Genomic DNA, 26,733 nt, shown 5'->3' on the forward strand with positions numbered 1-26,733 from the left:
ACGAAAATACTCTTAGGGGGTTATTTTCGCACAAAGTGAGCCAGCGCTAAAATATGACCGTTTTAAGGATTTATAAAAACCTAGTTCAAGCTCAATTAAAAACAAATTCAGTACATGCTTAATCCTCAGCTTCTGCAACACAATAGTGATATGATATCACAGCTTTCAAGGACTGCTCCATTAAGAAAGCAATGAAAGGTTCCTTAGACAGCCTTAACAGAAAATGTAAAGGGAAAGTGGTTGTAAAGAGTTAGCAATACCTTTTCTCATTTCCTGTGTCACTTTCTTGGCAGAGATTTGCAAGAAGAACTGTTTAAGAACACAGACTTTTTCTAATGGAAAATATAACTGCTGATACACTTGAAATTTCTTTTCATTTTATAAACAGTACACTACATTCATTTTAACAAATTATGCTTTAGGCATCTCCATACACTGAAAAGAATAATAACCAAATAGAGAATCATTCTGTCAAGGTAATGCAAACTACAAAGACACATAACTTACTGCAATAGACAAAACTGTAAGCATGTTGACACAAATGCTGATGCTGCACTTTGTGGCCACGCAAAAAGCTCGTGAGTTAATTACTATCATTTTCAAGTTTAAATTTCCTCTAAACATACCTGAAAGAGTAGATTTAAAAATTCATTGGCAAGTGCGCTCTTCACGCTCCATATCTGGTAGTCCTCCAGAGTGAGGTGTCCAAGCTTAGTTAAAGGGAGGAGAAGGGAAGTGGAAGGAAAAAACATCAAACCATTAACCTATTTCTATTAAAATGCTCATTAAATGTGTCATACCAGGCATTAACAAAGCCAGTGATTTGATAAAAATTAGCATCTACCACTCTGATACTAAAATTTGATCCAATGAAAGAAGAAAAATCTAGTTTTAGCATAACATATGCAACCTAGAGAACCAAAAAGCTTTGAGAGTACAGAGGACAAACCATGCACAGCATGTAACCTTTGCTCCTGCTCTCTGTCATTCAGATTTCATATTCATGCTCAACTGCAGTAGTCATACTTTCTCAAAGTGTGAAACCAGCAGAAGCGGTATGTGACTGGTCAGGGCAATCACTTTGTAGGAAACCAAACAAGCCTAAGACGATCTGAGACTGATTGTCCAAATAAGCTCTGCACATATAGATACTTGCATCCATTCAGAAACCTACCATCTTCCTCTGTGGGTTGGGAAAAACTATTTTGCATCATCAAGTCCTTATGATCTTCCCTTACAACACAAGTCCTATTAATTCTTAATCACTTGCAAAGTCACAGTAGCATAACACTGACCAATGTCAGAGGACCTTCTGATTTTCAACAATTCAGTGATAGGATCAATCTGAATTTTTTATATTGTAATATAATTCATAGCCATTTTTACAGCAGTGGCAGTTACTCCACCTCTTCTTACAGACCATTTTCTCCAGAGTTCACACAGGTCAAAGCTAACATACGAAGAGAGGTTAAGTGATTTATGTAATTACTGCACCATCGGCTCTTTCCAGCACTACACTCATGATGCAACGACGAAAGATATTCTGAAGACTTAGTCTTCTTTTTTAACTCTTTGTGGAAACAAGACTGCTATACACTTGCTTATAAACCACCCTTTTTAAAAAAGCAAGCAATAAAAATGTCGAAGGATGAAAGAAAGACCTCACTGAATCTGTATTTTTTACTGTTTTGGTAACGAAAGAATTACAATAAAATATTTGCCCACCGCTTTGTTGGAGTACAAGCAGGCAAGACAACTATTCAAACAAGTAATTAAGCATTTCTAGACATTCTTTATAGGGATGGTTTTTTAATTATTTATAGTTTCCAGAGACAACTCCTAATTAGTGAAGCAACGGATGAAATAATGGAAACAACTTCCCCTATGTTGTTTGCAGATGATAGTGCCTATCTCAAAAAAGCAAGAACATAATTAAAGGTTTACACACAGCTAACTATAAAGCACAACATAAACTACTAAGACTTTTTGCTATGTGTCACGATGGTCATGACAGATGCCTCCATAGTTTCGTGGATACTCAGCTCTGAAACAATATCGTCATATATAGTTCACTTGTACATAATGCTATTGCAAACAAAGTAGTTTGATAATGATAATGAGTAAGTTACTATTCTAGTGAATTAATACAGTTCTGTTCCAGCATAGGAGGAGGATGTGTCATTACATAGCATAAAATATGAGATACACTAACGCACTACCCCTTTTTCATTAGATCATTTTTAACATGAAACAAAAGAACAATTTCTCCAGAACATAAGTCAAGGATCAGATTTAAAACTGGTATTAATTATGCATAGCAAAGCCTTGCAAACTGTATACGCTTCAAATTAATTTCATCTGGTTATGTATTTTTGGTTTAGTTTCATGTATAAAAATGGCTTATAAAATTCAAACATGTTCCTTCTCTCACAGAACAACGTGGAAAATTTTAATGGAAAACTGGCATTTCTTGAAAGAGGTGATTTGACACATCTCTGCTTTAAAGAAAGCACAAGATTTTACTTTCTTTCTTATAAACAAACTGAAGATACTAGGGTATAAAAATGATAAGGAAAGAACAGCAAATTCCTACCTTTGTGGTATCATGCATATTCAAAATATCTTCTACAATTTCAGACAAATCCATGTCCAATTCCTTAACAAACAAAAAGATTAGAAAACAGAGTTAAATTCTCACAGCACTCTCTGGGGCTGCTTGCATTCAGAATAAAAATATAACTGTAAGAAATATCGATGATACCTCTATGTAATTCGCAACTGAGTGCTTCCAGACAGCTGTACTTCTGTACCTAAGGTTTCTTTACATGAAACAGCATACATCATAGCCAAATCATTCTGCTTTGGTTAAGGGCAGGTCAAAGTTATGCAAGGTAAGTTACATCCAGTTATCAATACCCCTCAGCTAAGGTAGTTCAAGTAAGCCTGTACTTCACTGAAACCATGTTCACACGACATTCACATTCCTGCTTTTGAAGGTTGACTTTAAGAAACAGAAGCAAATGCATAAAAACCCAATATAACTTACAGGTATTTTATCAGTACGGTTATCTTTCCAGACCTCTAAAAGTGCAACCACCATTTCTTTAAGTTCAGTGCGAGACAGCACACCATCCCGGTCAATGTCAAAAACCTTGAAGCAAACTGAGAAAAAAGGAAATTACTTTTCTATGTTAGAACTACTCAACAACTATTTTTTTTTTTCTTGCAGAATGTAAGTCTGCAGAGTCACAAGAACATGATTTAGTGCTGACAGTTTTGATGAGGCAGGATGCATGTGTGGTAGTGAGGAAATGGAGCAGCTGTGTTTAATAAACTGAAATCGAGATTCCTGCAATTCTGTGCTGTGTTTTCTGATGTGACATAGCAGGGAACATATGTGCATCCAGAAATTTCCAGTGAATGATAGCTTTTAAGTTGCAGCAATATGGCTTTGGAAAAGTATGGAACAAAGGTATTTCAAAACACAAGAACCTTGCAGGGAGCCAGCTGAAAACTGGACAGTAAACAAGCCAGAACATGCTATTTACCACAAGACCATCAAATAGGACATTCATTTTATATGATACATAATAAGTAGGTGTTTGCACTTTCTATATGGAGATACACACTTCTGCATCATAATGCAGAACACTGCAAAATAACTTCTGAAATATATTTTTTTTTCCCCCCAAACAGGCTGAAAATCTGTATGAAGCTATGGATAAGCTACAAAATATACAGCATTAGGTTTAATCACCATTTATAAAAGGAAGCCTTGCTATTTAAAATTGCTTTAATTTTTTAACTTCTAAAGTCGTCACCTTTCACAGACACACACTTGTTCAGTGGAAAGAATTTCTAAAAAGGTGGAAACAACAACGCTTCATTGCTCAAACTGAAAAACTTCTCTAAAATTCATAGTTAACATTTTGCATACTTACACTTCTGTCTTTCTGCCAAGGGTCCCCTGCAACATGCTGAGAGCCCACAGGAAATTTCTTTAAAATCTATGTGATTGTCTCGGTTTTCGTCAAAAGCATTAAACAAACCTGCAAACCACAAAAGCATCTCCTGTTACAGCATCTGGCTGAAACAGCTGACAATCATACTTAGCATTTACATGAAGGGTTAATGGTTAACATTTGCAAGGAGAAGTACAAACGCTTATGATTATAACTAATTCTTACTAAGTGTAATAAAGATAATTAAGCACTACTAAGACCATTTTAGAGGTGAATTAGATCACTCATGTATGGCTAGACAAAGCCAGGGGCACAGTGGGGAGCAAATCAAGAATTCTGAACAGTAGCCTTATTCTCATGCCTTCCGTGTAATGACTGATTTATAGAGTGTGCATCTAAACCAGTACGGTCAGGACAAGCATTTTCACAAAAGCTACAGGACCAAAATAGTAAAGGTACTCAGACACCAAATGCTTTGGCTTTTCCGAAGTGCCTGACAGAAACTCCTATGAAAATCACTGAATACCATTGCAAATTTGGCCCTAAGCGAGTTAAGAGTTTTAGTCACTGGCCTTCAGAGGATTTAAGAGTTCTATTCATTCAGCACGTATAACTTTTTTTATCCCAGTGTTTTATCTCAGTTGCACTATCCACAGAAGACATATAGAATGACCAGAAACCATTCAAGTTTCCCCATAGCAGCTGTGTAAATTTATATCACTAAGTAGATAAAACACCCTTACGAGCAAAAGGATGTGGGGATTCATCCCTACTGAATTGAACATAAGTTCTGGTGTTTTAACAGCTTACAACCACTGCAGATGAATTTCCCATTTTCTGTTTACAGCTGCCACTTGTCAGTAAAGCCGACCATTTGGTGATAAAAAATTGTCACTCGAGGACTCTAGACAAAAACTAGCATGTAAGTAGAATGTTACTTAATGTCCTTATGTTGTGCAGTAAATGACAATTAGATAATTGCAACCTCCAGTTATTACCAGAGAGGCTTCAACTTGAAAGACCAGCTTGGTTATTAACATCTGCATTGCAACACACAAATCTTCTGACCAAGTCTTCTGAAGAAAATCTTCCTTAACTTACACTATTAGGGAAGACTGTTTCATTGAATGCATGATACAACTTCTGACTTGCATGCTGAATTGTCATTTAATAGATGAAACTCACATTTGTCAGTTTAAAAATGGTCTTCTATTTTATCTCATTCAGGGACAGCACTATGTTTTGCCATTACAGAATCTTAAGGAACCCAAGGAAAAATTTTAAGCAACTACAGGGCGCATTACACATAAAGTCTGACATATTTCCTGACATCTAATAAGAATGCAACACGCAGAAGCACCACTTCCTTCATCATTCTGGATTTCCCAACAAATAGGTATTTCTCAGGCATCTTTTCTCATTTTCAAACACTCTGAACTCAGTGGAATGAATCTCTGTAATTTAAGCCTAAAATACATTTTAAAATAGGCCCGCTTGTAAAGCCATAAAATTTGTATGTCAGTAGACCATCAAGTACTGAACACCACAGCACATCACTTCCTCACACGTTTGATCAAAGTTCCATACCTTCACTCAGAGATGGATGAATAGGAGGGGAAACTAAGGGGGCAAATGTTTCTAAATCAAAACGTCCAGTTCTTGATTGAGCTTTTAGCAGCCAGTATCGTTTTTCGAGATCGATGATGTCAGACTCTTCCACTGCATAACCAACAAAAAAACAGAAGAAATTTTCGGTAATATCTAGACAATGTTAGATTTCAGCACCAAATAAAAATGCAGCATTATTTTTTCACAAAGAGAAATTATGTTAGTTTTTTTATGCCTGACTTCTGCATATAAAAAATACGAGCAGTAGAGAAATAAAGGTCTTATTTTACCTTCTTCATCTACAGAATCATCTTACCTATTCACCATCTAGGAGTTCAACATCAATAACACATCATCACAAGTGTTTAGAAATACAGAAATGCATTTTTCCCACTGCTAAAGGCTCCAGCAGTCTCTTCATTTTCACATATTTCTTCTTGGCGAGTTGAACACGTAGATTATATGTGCAATATCTTATCTTCCCAAGGTACCCACTATTTAAATCCTCTAAAAGGATGCAAAGTAGCATTTAAAAAAAAAAAAATCCCAGAATTTTTATAGGAAAAGAAAATTTTAGTATTTGGCTGCTCTTCAAAAATTCCTATTTGAAATTTTTAGCCTTCTTAAACAGTAATAAAGCTAAATTTTAATGTAACATTTAAACACTGTATCCCAGCATTAATTTTTTCCAAATATAAACCAGTTTGTTTCAATTTACTACTTATACTATAGATGCACTTAGAAACCCAGTCAACACTGGGGAGTGATTATACAAACCTAGAAGACACTTTATATGGATGAACTTACAAGCTAATTTAAAGAAGGGGAAAAAATCCCAAACTTCCAAACCAATAATGAGTAAAACAAGGTGCTAGGAAAAGGTGAATAAAAATAGTTGAGGAAGAACTTGTGTTTTCTTTCAAGACATTATATACAAACGCTGGTCTCCTTATGTTTTATCCCTGAAATTAAATATATCTATAAAATATTAAGTTTCTGCTCAACAATACTTTTAACCTTTTTACATATGCAAGTGTGTCACAACACTGCTTTAGGTCAGTGCAAATTAATTGGTTCTCAAATAGATATGTAATGACAAAGCTGTCTATATTAAGAACCACTACGTGTGATCCCATTCCCAGATGGTTCTGAGTCTTTAAATCCACGCCAGCTTTCTAATAGGTTTAACTTGAGCTATTTGGCCTGGTTTAGTCTACAGAAACAATAATAATCCTGCAAGGCTTAAGAACAGAAGAGACCTAAAAACAGTTGTAAGTCAAATTGAAATTTTACTGATTTCTTTTCCTATTTCTGTAATTAGGAGCAGTAATTGAATCAGAATAGTAACTTAGGTAACCTCCAATAAGCATGAACTAGTTGTAACTACCCAGCAGGCACATCATATAACGCACCGAAAACTACACAATACCTTACCCTCATCAGCAGAAAGTTTGGAAAAATTTTAACAAAAGATTAATATCTAAAGTAGAGTTGGAGGAGTGGAAGGGCTTTCCATTTTCCCGTAAAATATTTTTAGACAGTCAAACTAGAAAAGTAACATCAGTGGAAACATGTCCTCCTTTTCCCCTGCACATCCAGCACAGTCACTAGACAGAGCATGTACTAGCACGCAGAACACCCGCACCGAAGCTGCAGCTCCAGGGTCCCATTCAGCTACCGTAACTTCAGGCTGAACAAAGTTTACCTTCCCCCTTAAGCCCAGGCGGTGCTGCAGCTCCTCACTTGCATTGCTATCAGCTATTGTGCATTTACACAGTAAGTGAGACAGGAGAACCCACCCAGAAGAAAAACTAACCCGACTTCCTTTCTCCTCTCCCCCTCCTTCCTGGATGGATCAATTCCCTTCTCTGGCTCACCATCTCCTGGCTCCTAGTTGTGTTGTAATCATAGAATCATTTGACCTTTAGAGATCATCCAGCCCAACCCCCCTGCAGTGAGCAGGGGCATCTTCAACCAGATCAGGTTGCTCAGAGCCCCGTCCAACCTGACCTTGAATGTTTCTAGGGATGGGGCATCCACCACCTCTCTGGGCAACCCTCGTCATAAAAGATTTCTTCCTTACATCTAGTCTGAATCGACTCTCTTTTAGTTTAAAACCATTACCCCTTGTCCTATCGCTACAGGCCCTACTAAAAAGTCTGTCCCCAACACATGAGGAAGCAGTAATCTAAAGATATAAAGGAATGTTATTCCAGTAGAAATCAAGAAAGAGAAACAGAGTAGTTATTTCTTTGAAGATCAGCCTACAGAAATATCACAGGTGCTTAGGACTGCCACAGATGTAAGCAGCTTCATGATCCTAAGCAGACCAGTCAAGTGATGTAGAACTGCATCTGGTATGTTCCAAGAAATACAGGGATGTCTTCATGATTTAACAACATACCTGCCCCACAACGGTCAGCGTATCAACAGATGAGAGAAAATCTACCACATAAAATACACTTTCCCTCAATCTTGTTGCCTCTACAGGCATCACAGTGCTACAGTACCGATAAGAAAGAGCTCGCATGACATGACGTTAGGACCAGAGTACCAGTATTCTGCAGGAAATACAAGAAAAAGTATATTCGCGGAGTTTCAAGAACAGAAATAAACAAAAAGCAAAACAACAAATGAAAGGTATAAGCCACTTTATGAGACAGAACCTTAAGTACATGAAGAGAATCACAGTACTATTATACTGCACATAAAGGGCAAGTTTGTACTGTCATTTAGAAGAACTGCACATACAGATTATTGCTCTCATTAGCAAATACAAAAGCATTATGTTAACTCTCTCCAGCATGAGCATGTAAATCACTTTGTTTCCTTTTAATCTACCTTTGTGACTAGGAAGAATAACAAATGTGCTAGCTGCACTTCATTCTTGAAATGATGCAACACGAAGAATATTCAAAAAACATGCGGAAGCTCACATTGTCTTTAATGAAGAGTAAATCTGCAGAAACCTGCTTTCACTGGCAGGTGCATTACTTATCTTTAGTAATTAAGAACTGAAAGATAGGTTCTTTGGAGAAATAAAACACTCTCAAATACCTATTGCAGAAGGTAGTTGTACTCCATGTTTTAAATTCTACTTCACACATAGTTTCTACAGTGCTAACTTTATTGCTTTATTATTTTAACCTCAGAAAAGTTATCAGAAAGCACCTTACCCGCATTTCTGTCAAGCAGTGGTTAAAATTACGTGGTTATTTAAAAGACAAAGAATTTTCAAATAATCATCTTCAAAAGAATAGCTGACAAGTATTAGCTAAGTGCTACACTGATATTATAGCCAAGGCAGGTCCAGTGTATTGACTTCCCTCAGAAGATCCAAACATTTTAGAAAGTAAAACCGACAAAGTAGTAAATAACATTGTTTGTACTGCTTAGACCTACACAACTGAGGTTGAATACAAGTAAAAACATGACAAAAGAGTATTTTTCTTTCACAGTAACAATGAATTGTAGCCCACTGCAGTAGTTTCACTTACATAAAACACAGCAGGATTTATTGGATTACAGCACATGTGAAAGTTTAACTCTGCAGTTGAGAAGCCAGCTGTTACATAATTTGATTTCTCCAGAGTGATTTTTTTTTGCAGATAATCTTGTAAATCAGTCTCAGGATACGTAGTGCACCATCTATTCCTCATACATTCCTTATGTAAACTAAAAGAAATCTCTTGCAATTTGTGATATATACATATAATCATACTTGTTATTGAAGTTTAAATGAAGCATGATAAAAGCAGACTGCACTTACTATCAAACATACTAATGTGTATGAAAAAAAATGCCACATTCTAAAAAGGTTTTATATAGATAAAGGATTTTACCTTTTCAAAGTATAAAATTTTTTTCCTAATGCCTGTTCAAATCACATCAGGAAGCGTGAACTGGGCTTTCATTCAGTAGTTCAAATTTTAAATAACTTATGATTATTTTTAAAAATGTATCTTATATATATAATATAGTCCAAAACACCAGAACAGACTGGCTTTCTAGGCCAAGTAAGTATTCATTTTTGTCTATTTAATTCATGATACAATTATTTGAGATCACATGGAGATATTATGCATCTGTGAAATTTAACCATATGCTACCAGTTTACTACCATTGTATGTCTCCCTCATCACACTTGTCCATTAAAAATATGAAAAACTTTCAGATCTGTAAAATTATGAAAAGTGTTTCTTAGTTCAATTCTCTAAGAATTAGACAAGTATAATCAGAGGAATGATAATGCCAAGTACACCTCAAGCTCCAGTCTTCATATTGTAAGGGAAGAACAGGTAAACAATTTCAGCAAAAATATGCATCTGAGAAGCTGTAAATCTACTAAAAATGAGTTAATTTAAAACGAGCTGCCACGCTGCGATTGACAGTCAGGTTGCATGACAGTGATAAACACTAAAAAAAGCATCTTCCATTTTAGTGCCATTTCCATGAAATGTATGCCCTTCTTAAATATTACATAGGTAGCAAGCCATGAATAATGTTTTGTCTTAGAAAAAATTTAAAAACATATTTTCATTTCAGGCACTATTTGTTACAATCCTTTATACAACCAGAATTAACTAAGTATTTCAATACATTTTAAAACTTTAATTTTTACCCACCTATTGGTACAATCCTCTCTGGTTCACAGCAGTAGAAGCATACCATATTCCCAACATTTTAACTGAAACTTGGTTTGGTTTAGTGTTTACCATGATATCCTCCATGCAAAACCCAGTCCCCAGTCGCAGAGCGAGCTCTTCATCGCACGTCCGAGTCAGAACCAGGCACCAAATGACCGAACACCAAACTATTTCTGACTAAACACACTTGTTTGTTGCTTTCAAATTAACACAGAGAAGGCTCTGGGACCTGGGCACAGAGCGCTGCTTCGCAAGGCATAAAATAGCCTGGGAACTAAGAGGATCACAAAGTGGCAAGATGCAGATTACGTGACACTGAGGCTTTTTCTTATTGGCCTAGTCTGCTGTAATACTTTCATTTTTTTTTTTCCCTAATTGAAAAATGGACACACAGAGAAGGGAATATTATGGCTTGAACCAATATCCTTGTGCGTGTCAGATGCGACTATCCAGGCGTTTATCTAGCAGAATATAGTGTATCACTGCCTTCAGATTGGAACCCATACAGAAGAGATACTAAACACTACAATTCCTCTCAAAGCACCAGCGTTCACACACTTGGAAGAAAATAGCACAGAATGACATATGCTCTTAAAGGCACCTTTAATAAATCCAAAACCTTCAGAACTGTCATCTAGTGGCCTTCCATACATCATTAGGAGATAGTGGTTCAAAAGCAGGTACCATAAGTGAAGTGGGCAAGCTACAGAACACGTATTTAAGATCCAGACAGCCTTTTAATGTGAGCAAAGTTAAGTGATCACTTCATTTCACTTTCCTTTTATAGACTCACATCTTCATCTTACCATAAAGCCCTACAAGTTTACAAAACCATCTCTGACACAAGAGGTTAATTCCACAACATTCAGTTTCAATTTTTTGCTGTTTCAAAAACTCACTCTTCCATTTCAACCGCGCTGTCTGGTTATCCAGGGCTTCTCTCATTCATTATGTAAAATTAGCAATAACTGTACGTGTTAAAATATAATTATTATACTGATTACACACTGTCTTATTGCATCTCAGGACGTAAGAGCTGTCAGAAAAAGCAGGAGCATTTCAATAAATTCTTCTGATGACAGAAAAGAGACTCTTCAATTCGAAGTAGAATTAGGATGCTATTTAATAAGAACTCAGTGACACAAGAACTGGCTAACAAAGTAGTACAAATTACATGGTCTGTCAGTTTGAAACCAGTAACCCCTCTGATAAATGGCAGTGTTCTCCCCGTGGAAAAGGACTGAAAACCTGGGTATGCAAGCCCATCACATGACACTAAGATACACCAAAATGACACAGTCACAAAAAAGGCAACCACCACCTATACTGCAGAAGAAATATTTCCAGCCAAATGAAGGAAACCAGCGAGGTCTCACCTGGAGTCAGTGTGACAGCAATGTGTCACCCAAGTCTGAGACGGAACAGGGGATGGAGGCACCTGGTCTGACACGGACCTGAACTGAGCTCACTTTACTTTGACAAAAAGGTCAAGAAGAAACATCAGTGTCACTTGCATTTATACCGGATGGTAAAAAGGAAGGAGAGCAGAGACTGGCTGAAACCAAGGGCAATGTTGACAGAAAATTAAGACATAAACTGCTCACAAATACATGTAGATGATGTACTGGAATAATTTTCCCCAACTGGAGAGTTAAAAAAAATAAACCCAATAAGCCTCAGTATCTTATGAAAGGAATGATACAGTGAGCCCCAGGGTCCGCACTTGGTGCGACAGGAGACCCTTCCACGTGTCTCACGCTCCCGTACGTCTGCCTGCCAGACTAAGCCACGGAAAGCTGTACTTTGCAGGTAGGATGGAGGCAGTTCCGTTCTGATCTTTACAGGAGTGCAAACCAGCCAGGGCAGGCAGCAAAATGACATCCTCCAGCAGCCGAGAACTGTGGTATTATTGAAATACGGCATTTGGACTTAGAGTACCAGAGAAGATTAGGTGTTTAATTTGTAATTACTAAGGACGTACAATGATTTAGGGGAACATTCCCCTACAGAGAATTTTAGTGCTAGTAGTAGTCCCTGACAGGATTTATCTTTGATTTACATGCTCCACTGCAGTCCTATTCAGTATGAGCGTTTAAAACAAACAAACGGTACCCAATCGTACTACAAAACTGAGAAAATCCAAACTACTGCTGGTAGGTCAGTACTCGGGTATCCCCGAAACCGGTTTTTGGGAACAAAGGTCCAAGAGAAACTTAAGTTATTTTGGTAGCTTTCAAATGAAGTGATTCACATTTATGATTTAAGTGAAATGGAACAAAATTTGATTAAAAGCAGTGAGTGTGTTCAACTTCCTGTAACTTTAAAATTTCATTTCTAATTATGTGTTGAGAAATATAATTAAAGTCATCTGCATACCAAAATAAATGTTATTTACAAATGAAAAATTAGAATTCCTTTGTTTCCCTGATAGCTTGGCTCATTAAGCAAATTTAAATGGAGTCACCGATGCTTTGCAATAAAATGTTCGCTGTCTGTTTCTAAATCAATGTTAATAACTTTCACTATTTTTATCACTGCAATTTTTCATGTCTCTGACATATTATTCAAGATGTTTAATGGGAAGCACACTGTGAGAGAAGGTGAGGCTTGGTAGGAGGTTCTGAAGCTTGAGCCAGGAGAGGGTGCGCTGCAACCCAGCCAGAGTCCAGCAGCCAGGTGAGAAATTTGTAATTGCACTAGCAAGTTTCACAAATTAGTTTTCATTCTTCAGCAGAAGAAATTTTAAAACCTTTCCCTCTTTTGTGGTATTCTGCCAACAGTGTTTGCCCAGGTTTACTAAACATTATTTCAGTTACTTGTTCTCCCAAAAGGCCACCATTATCCTAGATAAAAGTATTAAAAACAAGAGAAAGAGAAAAGGAACTGTCATAACAGCTCTTACTGTTTTACACATTCAGCTGTGTTAGGAATGCTTCTGTACTAAATTTTCTATTCTTTAGATTGACCCGATTAGACCGCAATTATTAAACTTAAAAACCCAAACAGCCAAGCCCCAAGTATTCATACTTTACTGCAACTAATTCCAAGTGCTCAAGCACTCATATTTTCCTTACTTTTGCGTCTGTTGTATGAGATTCCTATACTGTCTCAAATCACAAGGGAAATAATTGGATACATTATAAAGTATTTGCCCAGACCTGGGGGAGGCTGGTTAGTTCACCAGCACGTTAGTTCACCCGTTCATCTTCCTACTATCTTAAATTCCTGCCAGTTTTCCACTTCTGTCAAGTGAAAGATACCGGGCTGCAGACATCGTAACATGCCACAACTATTTTCTGTTTTTTCTTATTACAACATTTAACTGGAAAATACCAAAAATACAGTAAAATTTCATTTTATCTAGAGGTCCAAACATAACTGTCATATGAGCTTTCCAAATTTAGTTAAGCATACTGAGCCTGTGGCCAGTATGCAGTTTGAAACATTTTACTGATTCAGAAATACATGTAAGCTACAGTTTCCTGGAATACAACGAAAAGCTTGACCCCAGATCCGACACGTACTTGAAGATTCAATAATAACTTCAAACACTCTCAAATATTTTATTTCAGCTTTTTAATCCTAACAATGGAAAATTAATTTTTCACTCAGTTCTACCTTACACTCAGCCAACGGCTTCTAAAAGTAAGCTGTCAGAAAAGAAACGGAGACCACCACCAACTGCTAGAAAACACTGGATTTCTCAGTACTCTGATGCAATATATAGCAACAGAAATTAAATTTTTTTCAGAAGTTATTTTTTTTGCCCCTGAGAACATAGGTTGTGTTTAAAGACCCAAAACTCTGCAAACATTATTTCACGAGGCTTAAAAAAATCCAGTTAACTTCTCCAACAAAACATGTAGCCGTACAAACTAGCACACGTAAAAGAGCAACCACGCATGCATGTTTCCTAGGAAAGAAAGAACACTAAACACTTCCTTCTGTAATTTGTTTTACAGTATCAGATGCCGCAATGCACAGGAGTGTTTTGAAATTATTATAAACCAACTTGATCACACAGAGATTAAAACCAAATACAGGAATATTACTTGAAGTTCTAACCTTAAAATATAAGGAATTACAAGAGACACCTTTCTAAGAGGCAGACTGAGCTGATTTCAAGACTGAAATTTCAACGAAGGTGATGGCTATGCTGAGGTAGGATCACTGAGTCTATGATATGTAAATTTAAACAAGAAAGCAAGACAGTTGCTTCATGAAGGAGTCAATATACACAGTAGCAATTAAGCCAAGATTTGAGACTGTAGAGCTGAAGATGTCGAAGAGGTAACTGGACGTTAGAGGGGACAATAGTCATTAAATAGAAAACAGACTATGCTCCTGCAGAAGGCATGCTCAGGAAAGGATTATAGGGCTGCAACGGTAGCAGAGGCACCGTGATTAGTTGATAGGTCCTTGCAATCAAAAAGGCTCAAATGTAAACTGAGGTACTTGAGGCAATTTGATTTGACAGAGCCTGATTAAGTAATGGGGATTCTGTTAAGCCAAAAGTTGAAAAATTTGAGAAGATGATATTCTCTCTACAAAATGAAAAGGAAAAAAAAGGTAACTACTACAGTAGAAACAAATATAACATGGAATCACCTGAACAAATCTTCTCCAACAATCAAAACAAATTTTGTCCCCATTCATTTTTTTCTAATATGCTTCTCATCCAGTCTCCTTAATTTTGTTTTTAATTACAGCACTTCAGTCTTAAATTCTCTAATTTTTTGTTTAAAAAAAACAAAAAAATCTCTTGGTCTGTAAGCTGAAGAAAAGAAGACTTTCTTCTTGATACAAGAACATAGGTGTGGGCTGGCTAAAGTAGAATATTATGTTCTTCAGTCTAAAGCCCATTTCTTTCTTGAATCATTGATTTTGCACATCTGAAATAGCTGGGAATACATTTGAGGGCCTGGCTGCAGATGGTAAACAGTAACAGGTATATCAAAAACAGAAGAAGTGAGAACAATATAAAATATGAAATAAAATCAATTAAAACACTAGGGTTTTTTTATTATAAACCTCAGTTTCAGTATAAATAAACTTTCCACAAAAAGCACAGTAAAAATTGTTTGGAGAAAATTTCAATTTCAAACCATGGGAAAAAAAAAAAAAAAAATCAAAGTAAGCTCTGAGGTAACATCCAGAGGCCTGGGGTAAAGCTGTTGTGCTGGTTTTGGCTGGGGCAGAGTTAATTCTCTTCCCAGTCGCTAGGATGGGGCTGTGGTTTGGATGTGTGCTGGGAACAGCGCTGATAACCCAGGGATGGTTTCGCTATTGCTGAGCAGTGCTGACACACAGTCAAGGCCTTTTCTGCCTCTCACAGGGGACACAGCCGGGACAGCCGACCCCAGCTGACCCAAGGGATGTCCCGCACCGTACGGCATCACGCTCAGCACATAGAGCTGGGGGGAAAGGAGGAAGGGGGGCACGTTCGGAGTGATGCCGTTTGTCTTCCCAAGCAACCATTACGCGTGCTGGAGCCCTGCTTTCCCGGAGATGGCTGAACACCTGCCTGCCCACGGGAAGCAGGGAATTAATTCCTTGGTTTCCTTTGCTTGCGTCCGTGGCTTTTGTTTTACTTATTAAAGCGTCTTTATCTCAACCCCTGAGTTTTCTCACTTTTACTCTTCCGATTCTCTTCGCCATCCCACCGGGGGGGAGTGAGCGAGCGGCTGTGTGGGGATTGGTTGCCAGCTGGGGTTAAACTACGCTTAGGGCAAAGGAGACCTGATAATGTCGGATGCATGGCAGATCTCAGTTTGATACAGCTTGAGAGATTTTTTTCCAGGGCTGAAGACTAGCAAATTCTAATAGGCTTTTCTTTTTTAGCACGCCTCTTTCTCTACCTTGTCTATTAAGACTTCAGAGTATTTGGTGGTCTCCTGTAACCTCAATGTCTACTGCAGTTTCTTTTGTAATGCAAATAAATTACCTGTCTATAAACTTCTAATTTTATCATGCATTTTCATTTCAGATAATCAGAACAAAATTTCAATGCTCGTATTTAAAACCAAGAGAAAAAAACTGTATGTTGCTTTATTCAAGTAACCCACCCATTAAAGAGATTAAATGACATGCTCACATCAACAACAACAACAAAAAAATCTGTGAGAGTATGTAAAACACAACCAGATTTCCCGAATCACTGACATCTCAACAGCAAACACCCTCCTCCTAGGGATACCACAGTCCCTTAGATGCTTTACTGTAATGTATCCTTACATTATACTTGCACATCAAGTATAATTTATCAGTCTTTTGTTTTTACATTTAATTTAAAAAACAGCTGCTCCTTCTTTTACATTAACATAGATATAAGGAAGCATTTGTTCTTTGGAGATTATTCCTAAATGCAAATCCTGAGGAGGCTTCTCTCTAGTTAATTTAGCTCCCTGACTGTATCACATGCCAGGAATATTACTTATTTCACTGCAGAAAGCAAATTAAGAGGTAATACTTATTTTTGAAATGAGCATTATTGTCACAAGTGTCTCAATAGTTTTACAATCCACTGTATCTGAAAGACCAAATATAAAACCAGTATTAATGTTAAGTCACTTCAGATAAATGTATTTGTCAAAGAGAAGACATTTTCCTTTTTATTTTTTTTTAAATTTGCTTGGTAACAAACTTCTGCTATAAGAAGTGTTGTAATCTCACTATTGTTATCTCTTAAAAATAATAACCCACTGTGTCCTTGTACATAAAAATGATTTACATGTCACAGCACAAAAAGCAGAGAAGAAATTAGCACGGAGAAGAAATTTATCTCACTGAACAGAGCTGCGTGTATCTCAGAGTAGTGAGATTTAATGAACAACTACAGCAAGGCAACAGTTTATGTCTGTGAAGTCTCGAAGTTTTAAAAATGCATATAATAACGAGCATTGTTTACTCACAGTGTGTGACTCCAGCCAGGGTTTGATAGAAGGTAGGGGTATCACTATCATCAGTGAGTGTCACATACACACCTCCGGACAGCAGCCAACGGGAAAACGTGAAAGCATCTTTGTTGTGCAGTAGCCAAACCCTGAACTTCTCATAGTTTACCTTTTCACCCTGTAAGAAATATAAGAAAATGTGAGCTGTTTTTCTTTCTCAGTACCAGTAAACAGGAACCATCTAGCTGTATGAACAAGAATTGGGACAATCTCCTAAAAAGATAAGTACTGAAATAATTTTTTCTTTGGAGCCATGCCTGTTTTTCCATTTCATTCCAAAATACAGCACTGAGAGGGAAATTAAGACGCCTCAGCTCCCTCTGCATTTCAACCACCTACTCAATGTGGCCTTTGGAAAGTCATTTACTCTGAACCTCAGGTTAAGGGGATTAGAATAAAAATGGTTACTTACAACTCAAAATAACAGAGGTTATTTTTATGAATTTAAATGTATTATGATAGATAAAAGCTCTCATGTGCCAAATAACAGGTGCTATAAAATCATAAACATTCTGTTATATCCGTGCAAGTATACAAACACTTAACATAGAAAAATTAGATTTGTGAATAACTGATGATCAGTCACTGCAGTAGCAAGTCTTTTTTTTTTTTGTTGTTTTTTTTTGCCTCTGTTGACCAAAACCCACTTTGGAGCATACATGTAACATGACATCCACTGTATCTCCTAACTCAGTCTGCCTTGCTGGATGTCTCATGGAACTGCCTGTTCAGGAATACATAAAAAAATACAGATTCACAGAGTTTAAATGCTGGAGAGGCTGTTTAAACCATTTAGTTGAATGGTTTCCAAGCTGTGGCCACGAAACCATAGGGATCAGCAGACTAATTTCTGCAGGACCTACAAAACTAGCTAAAATAAAAGCAAACCTATTATCAGTAGACAAACTCATTATGTGGAGATCCTAATCTCCATGGGAAATAAACAGGGGTCTGAAAAGTGAAAGAGGTTTCAAGTCATTGATTATTTAAACTTCCCGACTATCACAGACCATTAAACTTCACTGAATTACACCTCTACAGAATCCAGCAATTTGCATTTGGCCACGGACTACCTGCAACTGCCAACTGCACAAAACTGAAAATCCACTACTTTCTTTGCCAGGTTGCTCAAATTGTTAATCACCACTGCTGCTAAAACATTTGCTTCATATTCCAGTTGTAATGGATTATTTCAGGTTCCAGATACTCACTCTTTTTATGCCTCTTTTTCCTAGACTAAAGAGTGTTACATTTTTCTCCAACAAATACATGCAGAAATACCCCAATACGTTTGGCTACTATCATAGACTTCCACACGGTTATAACTCAAGGAAGTCAAGATGCAACATTGCTGGTCCATCACCAGTTTAATTTGTATATATCCACACTACTGACTACCTAACCTTCCTCTTACCAACACTGTTTCTGATCCTTCATCCCTTCTCTTTTGTGACAGCAATCACGTTAGTGCAGTCATGTGGCAAAACAGATCGAGCTGAAAAAGAACCTACCGGATTAGGAGCTACAGAAGAGGGGGTTACTTCTCAGCCAGATCAGTTTCCCAATCCAGTTCATCAAGACATCATATAAATACTTGAGCCAGCACAAAGGCAGGAGAATGAATGACAGTCAGGAAAAGGGTAACTCAACAATGTGGACTTTGCAGAATTTAACCCATTATGGAACCACTTGCTTAAGGAAAAAAGCCCCTACTGCCAAATTAACAGAGAAGAAAAAAGCAGCCCACTTTTTTTTTTTTTTAATTTCTCTAACAGTTTGGATCAGAGACAAGATCATTTTCTTGCTACCTGTTCCACTCTTCTTTCCCTCTACCTTTTGCACTGCTTTCTGTAAATGCAGCAAGAGCCATGTCGTATTTCACTAAGACTCTGCATTGTTCCAACTGATTAGAGGAAGGACAAGGAAGAAGAGGGACATGAAAGCTTCAGACAAGGGGGGGAAAAAAGGCATTTGAAGCAAGTAATGTTTACAGCTGAGCCATGATGGAACTTGAGCAACTAGAGCAATACAGGTATCACTGAATTTTGTTTCCTGTGTTTCAGAAACAAGAGTGAGGAAAGCTCAGATATATTTTAAAGCTCATATTTCTAGATGAGTACATGCAATAATTCTGAAGGAAAGAATAGAAGTACCTATAAACATCATCCTTGAAAGCATAAACTCATCCACCATACGGCAGGAAGGAAGGCCCACAGCAGGAACATTAAACTTTCTCACTCTCCAGCAATGACCTAGTATGATTAACAGGCCAGTAAATCCTGCTGAGTGGGTTATTACGCTATTTTCATTTTAAAAGAAAAATCAATATACAGCATTTTCTTGAACATGGAAATGGTATGAAGCCAGATTGATACTTCTCTTCCTGCAAGTCTTCATAAAGTATTTCTGGATTTCTTGGACAGTGTGCAATTAACTTTAGGGTATAATTCATCACACCATATTGATGGGAAATTATAAATAGGAAATACTGAAGTGGGTCAGCTCGAGAAACTGGACTGCAGTGTACATATGATTCCAGCCAAGAACCAAGAATGTAATCATTGCCTACAAAGCCAACATGATACCACCGCCAGATTAAATGAGTCTGCCTCAGCCAACACCCATAACCAAAGTTACCTTCAATACAGTACAATTAAATTTAAAGTAATTAAGTAATCTGATATCCACAAATAAAGCTTCTAGTCAATCAGTTTTTCAGTGGAATGTATAAGGATGACTAGATTTTGCTGATCTATAGTCCTCTGATAACAAATGAAGCAACCAAAGCACAAAAAACCTGATAATTCATCAGGATCGCTAGTGCCAAAGAAGTATCCATGAATATTTAAAAGTAACAATAGCTTGTTTTAGAGGAGGACTTCAGCAAGCTTCATAAAGATTACATCTCTCAAACAACCTAAAGCATAAATAAATGTTGTAGCTCCTGGCAGGCACAGTGAGACAAAAGTAATACTATAAAACTATTCTTTTTAAGCAACCACTGCTGGCAGGCATTTTAAATCCAGGATGCAGATTTTCTTTCCCCCCTCAGCTCTGTGTTCTAGATTTCGTCCCCAATTGCAATAAAATGTCCACACTACTGAATAAAATTCCACTAGCAATATTAGTATTTAAATTTACTTGATAACATGATTACCCCTGGGAAATTATATCCTTCAAACTAGCACAGTATGTAAAGCAGCATGAAGAATGCCTACATTTATATACCAAGCTGCTATTTACATCAATACAAATTACATGTAATATTATAACATAAAAAAACTATGAGCTTTTACCCAATTTAAACAAGGTCAGTTTGTTCCCGTACACACATGAGCATGTACCTGCCAAAGAAAAACGAACTGCACAATGTAATTTTCACTTTTTTTGTAAATGCTATAGGATAAAACCTGTATGAAATACCTCAGAGAAACATTTCTTGAGTGACTCTGGGACTTTCCCATCAACCACATGCAGCATCTTCTCCATCTCTTCACGGACAACATAACTCCCAGATTCATTAGAAAAGAGACTGAAAATGTCTGAGGAAGTAGAGGTATGTTTAAGCAACTATGGTAGGTACATTTTTCAAATATTAAGTTTACAATGGGCTGAGAACGCCAAAAGCTGTGCAACAACTAAAGGACTAAAAACTTAGATTGATTCCATTTCAGTATAGTTCAACAAGGTTTAGGACAAGAAGTATCTCCTTTTTCTTTTACCATTGTCCACTAATCAAAAGGAAAATAAATACTATCACGTCAGATTAACACAGAAGACAAAACAACAGAAGACAGTACAGATGCTTTCATTTGTTTTGAAAAATATCAATGGTGTCCTCCTTCCTCTGCCCACATACAGCAATCAACAATCTTTCTGTAGGATCCCAACATTGACATTCATGATGCCTTATCAAATATTTCATTTTGGCGAGTATAGAAAAAACTAAAAGGCACTGAATTTCAAAATATACAGCTAAAAATGTCTAAAAAATACTATCTTCATTGACAAATGTATGCCCTGGTTACATAAAAAATAGGGACTTAGTATAACACAGCTTATATTTGCTTTACTGAAGTGTATTTTACACTCACTGTCCACTACCCTGCTGGTAGCGTTTTAAGTTACATTACTTACATTTTGCTTTCTCTTCCTCTCTGCCTCTTGTAAGTAAAACTAATCCGACTATCAAGTTATTGAAGTGCAGCCCTTTGGATATTCCTCCAAATGAACAGTAGATAACCTAGAAGAATAAACCAGAGAAGTTAACCAAAAAAGTAACAGGGAGAACAGAGATGTCAGAACTAAAAGCAACAACTTATACTGAGGCTCCGGTTTTCAGGCTAGTCACCTCTCATTCAGCTAAACACATTTCTAATATTAATTCTGTTACGCTTCCGTAGCTCTTCCAGTACCTACAAAATAGCCTTTCCAGGGTCTTTTATTTAGTGAAACGCAGGTACTTTTCATGAACAGCAAAATAAAAAAAAAGTTAGAATCCTCCAATGAAGACAGATTCTTGCTTACTCACTGGTGCTATTTCCCCAGACTTCTTTATCAAGGTAATGAAGATGAAATCTCCTCCAGACTAGGCTTTGATAGCCTCAAAGCCATCAAGAGGTTGTTGGAGCATCAAGTGTTTCACCAATCACAGGAGATGCACTTCCAGTAAATCATCAAAAACTACTGCTTTGAAAAGAGGTGATACACACACACAAAAAAACCTTCCATCAACTATACCTGAGCTATCTTAACACTGCAACTGTTGCCAGAATGACTGTTCCAGTTTAGTACCCTGCTCTAACAACAGTATTTAAATCTTTCTTCCAACAGAAAGGAACAGAAATCAAGACTTCTATTCAGAAGTTACTCGAAGATCCGCAGAGCAGCCACCAGGAACAACGCAGTCAACGGAAGGGCTGAAGCATTTACCTTTCGCATGAAAAGTCTGTACACTGCAGCTTAACTTACTCATCAGCAACTTAACAGTGATTCAGCACTGATATATGAGATAGGAAGGAAGTCAGTCATCTTAGGACAAACAGCAACTACTTCTAGTAAACAAGAATTACCAACTCACTTATTGCAATATATTACTTCACTTTGCCTCTAACACTACAGAGCACGAATTAAAATAGGCATGCTGTGCTCTTCAAACATGGGCTCTCCCTGTAATCCCAAATCTATTCCTACAAGCACCAGTACTTTATCAGTATCACAGGACAGAAATGTGCATTAGGTAGTAGAATTTAAAGCAGTCAGAACTTATAAACTAGTCTTACATAGAAGAATTATTTCAGTGTCTATGTCTTTTAATTTTATTTTCTTATAGGTATCACACTGAGCATCTAACCATAGAGAGAAAGTATTCGGTCTGGCTGATGGGGAACTATTACTGTGAAAGCCCAGAACAAAGTGTTTTGTCACTGATCATGGTTTAGATAGCAGACTTATTTGCTGAACTTGTTTTTTAAATATAACTTTTTCAGAGGGAAAGATAAAGGAACAGAGATCAACTTCTATTAAGAAAAGTGCTGTGCACATTTAAAATAGTATTTTATTTGCTTGCATCTGATTTCCATTCTAAACAAACAATATTAAAACCAGGACGTGTACACGCAGTTATGTACCGCTTTTTCATTTTTCTCCAGTAACGCCTTGAGTATATTCTTTATATGAGGATTTTGCCAAATAGCAATAGTAGACTTCAGAGTTCAGCAGAGCTTCAGAATTGTTGTGGACAGATTCACTATTTTGTGTACTACCCACAAAGCAGAGTGAATCGTTAGTAAATCATGGGATGAAACCCACAGATCTTAGCTGCAACACCTGTATCACTTCCCTCTGCCTTTTGTTTTTAAACATATGAACTACAACCAGGCACAATTCTAAACAGCTAAAGCAACATTTTTAACTTTTGTTTGACCTCCCAAGCTCTGTTTGGTTTTGGTTTTTTTTTCCCCCTTTGAAACTACAAATGCTTGCACAACGAATTTTAGCCTTTTTTGCAAGCCTACCAAAGAAGCCATGACACCTTGGGGCCCACAGACAAAAATCCACCAATCTACAGAATTAAAACACTTTTAAATTTTTTAAAACTTCCACCATAACCATCAGGGAACATTTACACTCACAGATGATTAGAAAACAACAGCAAGAGATGGTATGTGCAACTGGAGTGACACTTGTCTTCTCGGCTATCAGCTGTTCTGCAAAAAATGCATGTCACTAACATTATCTTAAGTGTGTGACATCCTGTGAATCTACCCAACAAGTTAACAGTTTTAAACACACCAAAACAATCTACTTTTAAACCATCGTAAAACAAAATCACTACGGGGTGTACAAATTCTCATATTAATTAGGACTTCAGTTTTGAAGTATAAAAGTTGTTACAGCACAAAATCTACCACTGTACGACGACCTCCCACAAATAGCAGAATTAGGATCATAAACCTACTAGATGCATCCAGTGAACACTCTAGTATAATAGATTTCTCTTTGAAAAAAGACGGGAATAATTCTAAACCAGATTAAAAAAAAAAAAATCAAAACTACATTTAAGTACGATTAGAATTTTGCCTGTCTCTTTGCAGACACATACAGCCTACAGTTTTGTTTTTTTTTTTTAAAGTACTTTCCATCTTCTACCTCTCTTAACACTGTGGCTTCATTGCTGGTTTAAACCAGGGCTAGCCGTTCCCCTGCTCCCAACAACTCATTCCCACCCACACTCCACTTCCTACATCAATGCCAAAACAAGCATTCATGTAGCAGGACTATGAATGAAATCAGGAAACCAACTTGGATTTGAATGAACCGTTTTTGTTACCAGGTTTCACTAATCCACCTCAAAGTGGGTGACCTCAGGGTGAGAATAAGTAGCCAGGATTAAGCTGACTGTGAAACTGGTACAAAATAACTACATAAATGACATTTCAACTATTAGAAGAGAACTTCTATATGCTGCCATAACCATGTAGGACGTTCTGTGTAATCAAGTGCAGTCTATTATCCGTTGTGCCCTTCAAAGAGTCAGACAGCGCAACACTGCAATGACGTGTAATAAGGAGGAAACCAATTCTCAACAGGCTGAAATCCCTTTACAAAATGTGAGTGCCACATCCCCCAAAGTAAGACTGAAAAAAGTTACCGTCTCACTGACGCAGGTCTATATGTCAGGAAATGGTTTACCAAGAAACTGACAGCCGTCAGTATTTGTTACTCTGACTGTAAGCTATGAAATCAGGGAAGTACTTCAAAAGAATTTGCACCTTTTACCCTGACAAAGCAAAATGTAACAAAATTTGTTCCCAAAAGGCTTATCTACCTTATTTACCTGGAAACAGACATGAGAGAAAATCAAATCTTCCTGCATTGTTAAAAAGAACAGCTTTGGAGGGCATCTCCTGACCCCTACTTGTTAGTAATAAAAGAAAATTTAGCTTCCTTAGTAGTTTAATCACTTAACAATAATGTCTCATAATAAATTACTTGTAAATCACAAAGTGACAGTAATCTGACACTTTTCAGAGACAGTTCTGAGTAAAGATGGAAACTAACTGACAGCAGTTAGAGGAAACCTCTGTAAACAGGTGCAGTAAGATCACCGCCAGGCTTTGAACCTGCAGTTCTTCCTAATAAAAGGCAGAAGAAATGAGCTGAAAATGCCCAAAGAATATATTATATGCCTCCTAATTTCCACATCTGCAGAGGCTGGCAAATCTCTCCTTTGAGTCTCTCGAGGATAATGGTGTGGGGCTCAAAAAAGAGCTTCAGAAACATCTCATGACAAAGCTCAGATCTGTCTTTCCCCAAGCACCTCAGCCTAAATGAGTTGGGATTCTACAGGAGGTTCACAAGGTTAAGTGGAACAAGAAGAAAGTTACTGGAACCAAAATCCCTTTTTCTATCCCCTCTTTCCCCTCCGGTAACAGCAATCACTGTGCTGCAGCCAGAATCCCCAAGCACAAGTAAAGGGTACAAGGAGAGAGCTGAACAGCAGAGCCATGTGAACGAGTCACGGCGCGCGCTCTCTCAGGTGTGGTTTCCATCTCAAGTCAAAATTAAGCCAGGACTGGGAGTGACTAAACAAAACCAGCCATGTGCCTTGTCAAGGGCACTGGATAGATCTGGCAAAGCCACATAGTGCTGTAGTGGCAAAAAGAAGAAAAGGAAACGCCTAAGACAGACCAGCTACATTAGATTTACAACAGTAACTACCTGCCCTTTATGCTTTGTGTATAACAAGGTGTGGAAAATCTACCACTGTTGCCTTTCCAGCAACAGGCACCCGACTGGCAGAACTCATTTGCAGAATGTGTTCTAGACCACCTCCAAAGTAGTATGGGGCAACAAGGTAGTAAAAAATTCTAAATTTTGGTTCATCTCTCTACCATCACAGTTATTAGCAGACATAATGCTGAAGCAGGCAGATTCTCTGAAGACGCTTACCTCGACATAGTTCTGTGTGTTACCTGCGGTAAATCTTCTCCTTGTCCGCCCATCAAGCTACCACTTTCATTGCTATCCACTTAGGACTATTAAAAGATGTCTGAAGGCAAGTCAATGTAAATGAGGCTGATAACATAGAAGGATCTAATTCTACACAAAACATTATGTAGAACCTGCAGTTTCATTCTACTGTAAGACACAGCGCTACCTAAATACATTAATTTCCCATAGGGTGCTCAGATCATCCTCTTCTATTGCTAAAGTATAATCCATTTACAAAATGCTTAAAGGGCTAAATTTTTAAAACTAAATTTGTGCTGTTTGGACACAATGATTGTATATGCTTCATGGACAATGTCATGGCAGAGATCTGAATTCCACACTTTCTACTTCTAATCATTCTGATGTCACAAGATGCCTTCAAGGCTACACTGCACATGTAAGCAATTTACCTTCGTATTACATTGGAATCATTACTCGCTTTAAAATATGCAGTTAGCTCTGCTGAACACTATAGTTTAAGTCTAACTATAGTTTAAGTTTAACTATTTCTGATCAAAAAAAACCCACAAAGAGCACAAAAAAAGAATGCTTACACTTCAGACTAACTGGGCTTCCAACACAAAAAATATATATATGAATAAATGAATGAGAAATTACTGGGGGTTTTTTTCCACAAATTTTAATAAAATACGATCTTTTCTTTACACTTTATTTTCCATCACTCAAATTTAACCTTTCTGTGCTTTTAGACTTTTTAAGAACAGCTATTTTATAAATTACCTCAAATGAAGCTGTCTCCTCTCTTCATCCATCTGAAAGCGTATTTCTAATTCATACCCATTTCTGAGTTTTTCCACTCACTTCTGTTGAACTTTGTACATCTCAGTTATGGTATCCGTTGAATGCCAAATACTACATTTACATATGATTCCAACATAACACATTGATTGTTCACGATTTAAACACAGAAAAGGAATTCTGTGGATAATGTCCGATGTATTAGTATTTAACATATGTAATTACAACCATTGGCAGCTGGCATTATGTTGAGTTTAGCTGTTTAATCATTCTTTGGGAAGAGTTTATAAACACTGAATAGTTATAGAA

At 37.2% G+C, this 26,733-nt stretch overlaps 1 protein-coding gene across 3 annotated transcripts in view; it reads right to left on the reverse strand.

The window, feature by feature from the left end:
- The window catches only part of USP32 (ubiquitin specific peptidase 32), an 82,111-nt gene that overhangs the window by 29,222 nt on the left and 26,156 nt on the right, over window positions 1-26,733 (reverse strand). For all 3 annotated transcript variants that reach the window (XM_075719474.1, XM_075719473.1, XM_075719472.1), the window contains exons 3-10: window positions 21,307-21,412; window positions 20,593-20,711; window positions 17,128-17,287; window positions 5,550-5,681; window positions 3,942-4,049; window positions 3,047-3,162; window positions 2,594-2,656; window positions 627-710 (exon numbers count right to left, since the gene is read on the reverse strand). In XM_075719474.1, coding sequence (XP_075575589.1) covers window positions 627-710; window positions 2,594-2,656; window positions 3,047-3,162; window positions 3,942-4,049; window positions 5,550-5,681; window positions 17,128-17,287; window positions 20,593-20,711; window positions 21,307-21,412 — 888 coding nt within the window. The remainder of the gene's footprint in view (window positions 1-626; window positions 711-2,593; window positions 2,657-3,046; window positions 3,163-3,941; window positions 4,050-5,549; window positions 5,682-17,127; window positions 17,288-20,592; window positions 20,712-21,306; window positions 21,413-26,733) is intronic.

Source organism: Pelecanus crispus, chromosome 12 (assembly GCF_030463565.1).
Source record: "Pelecanus crispus isolate bPelCri1 chromosome 12, bPelCri1.pri, whole genome shotgun sequence".
Taxonomy (NCBI): Eukaryota; Metazoa; Chordata; class Aves; order Pelecaniformes; family Pelecanidae; genus Pelecanus; species Pelecanus crispus.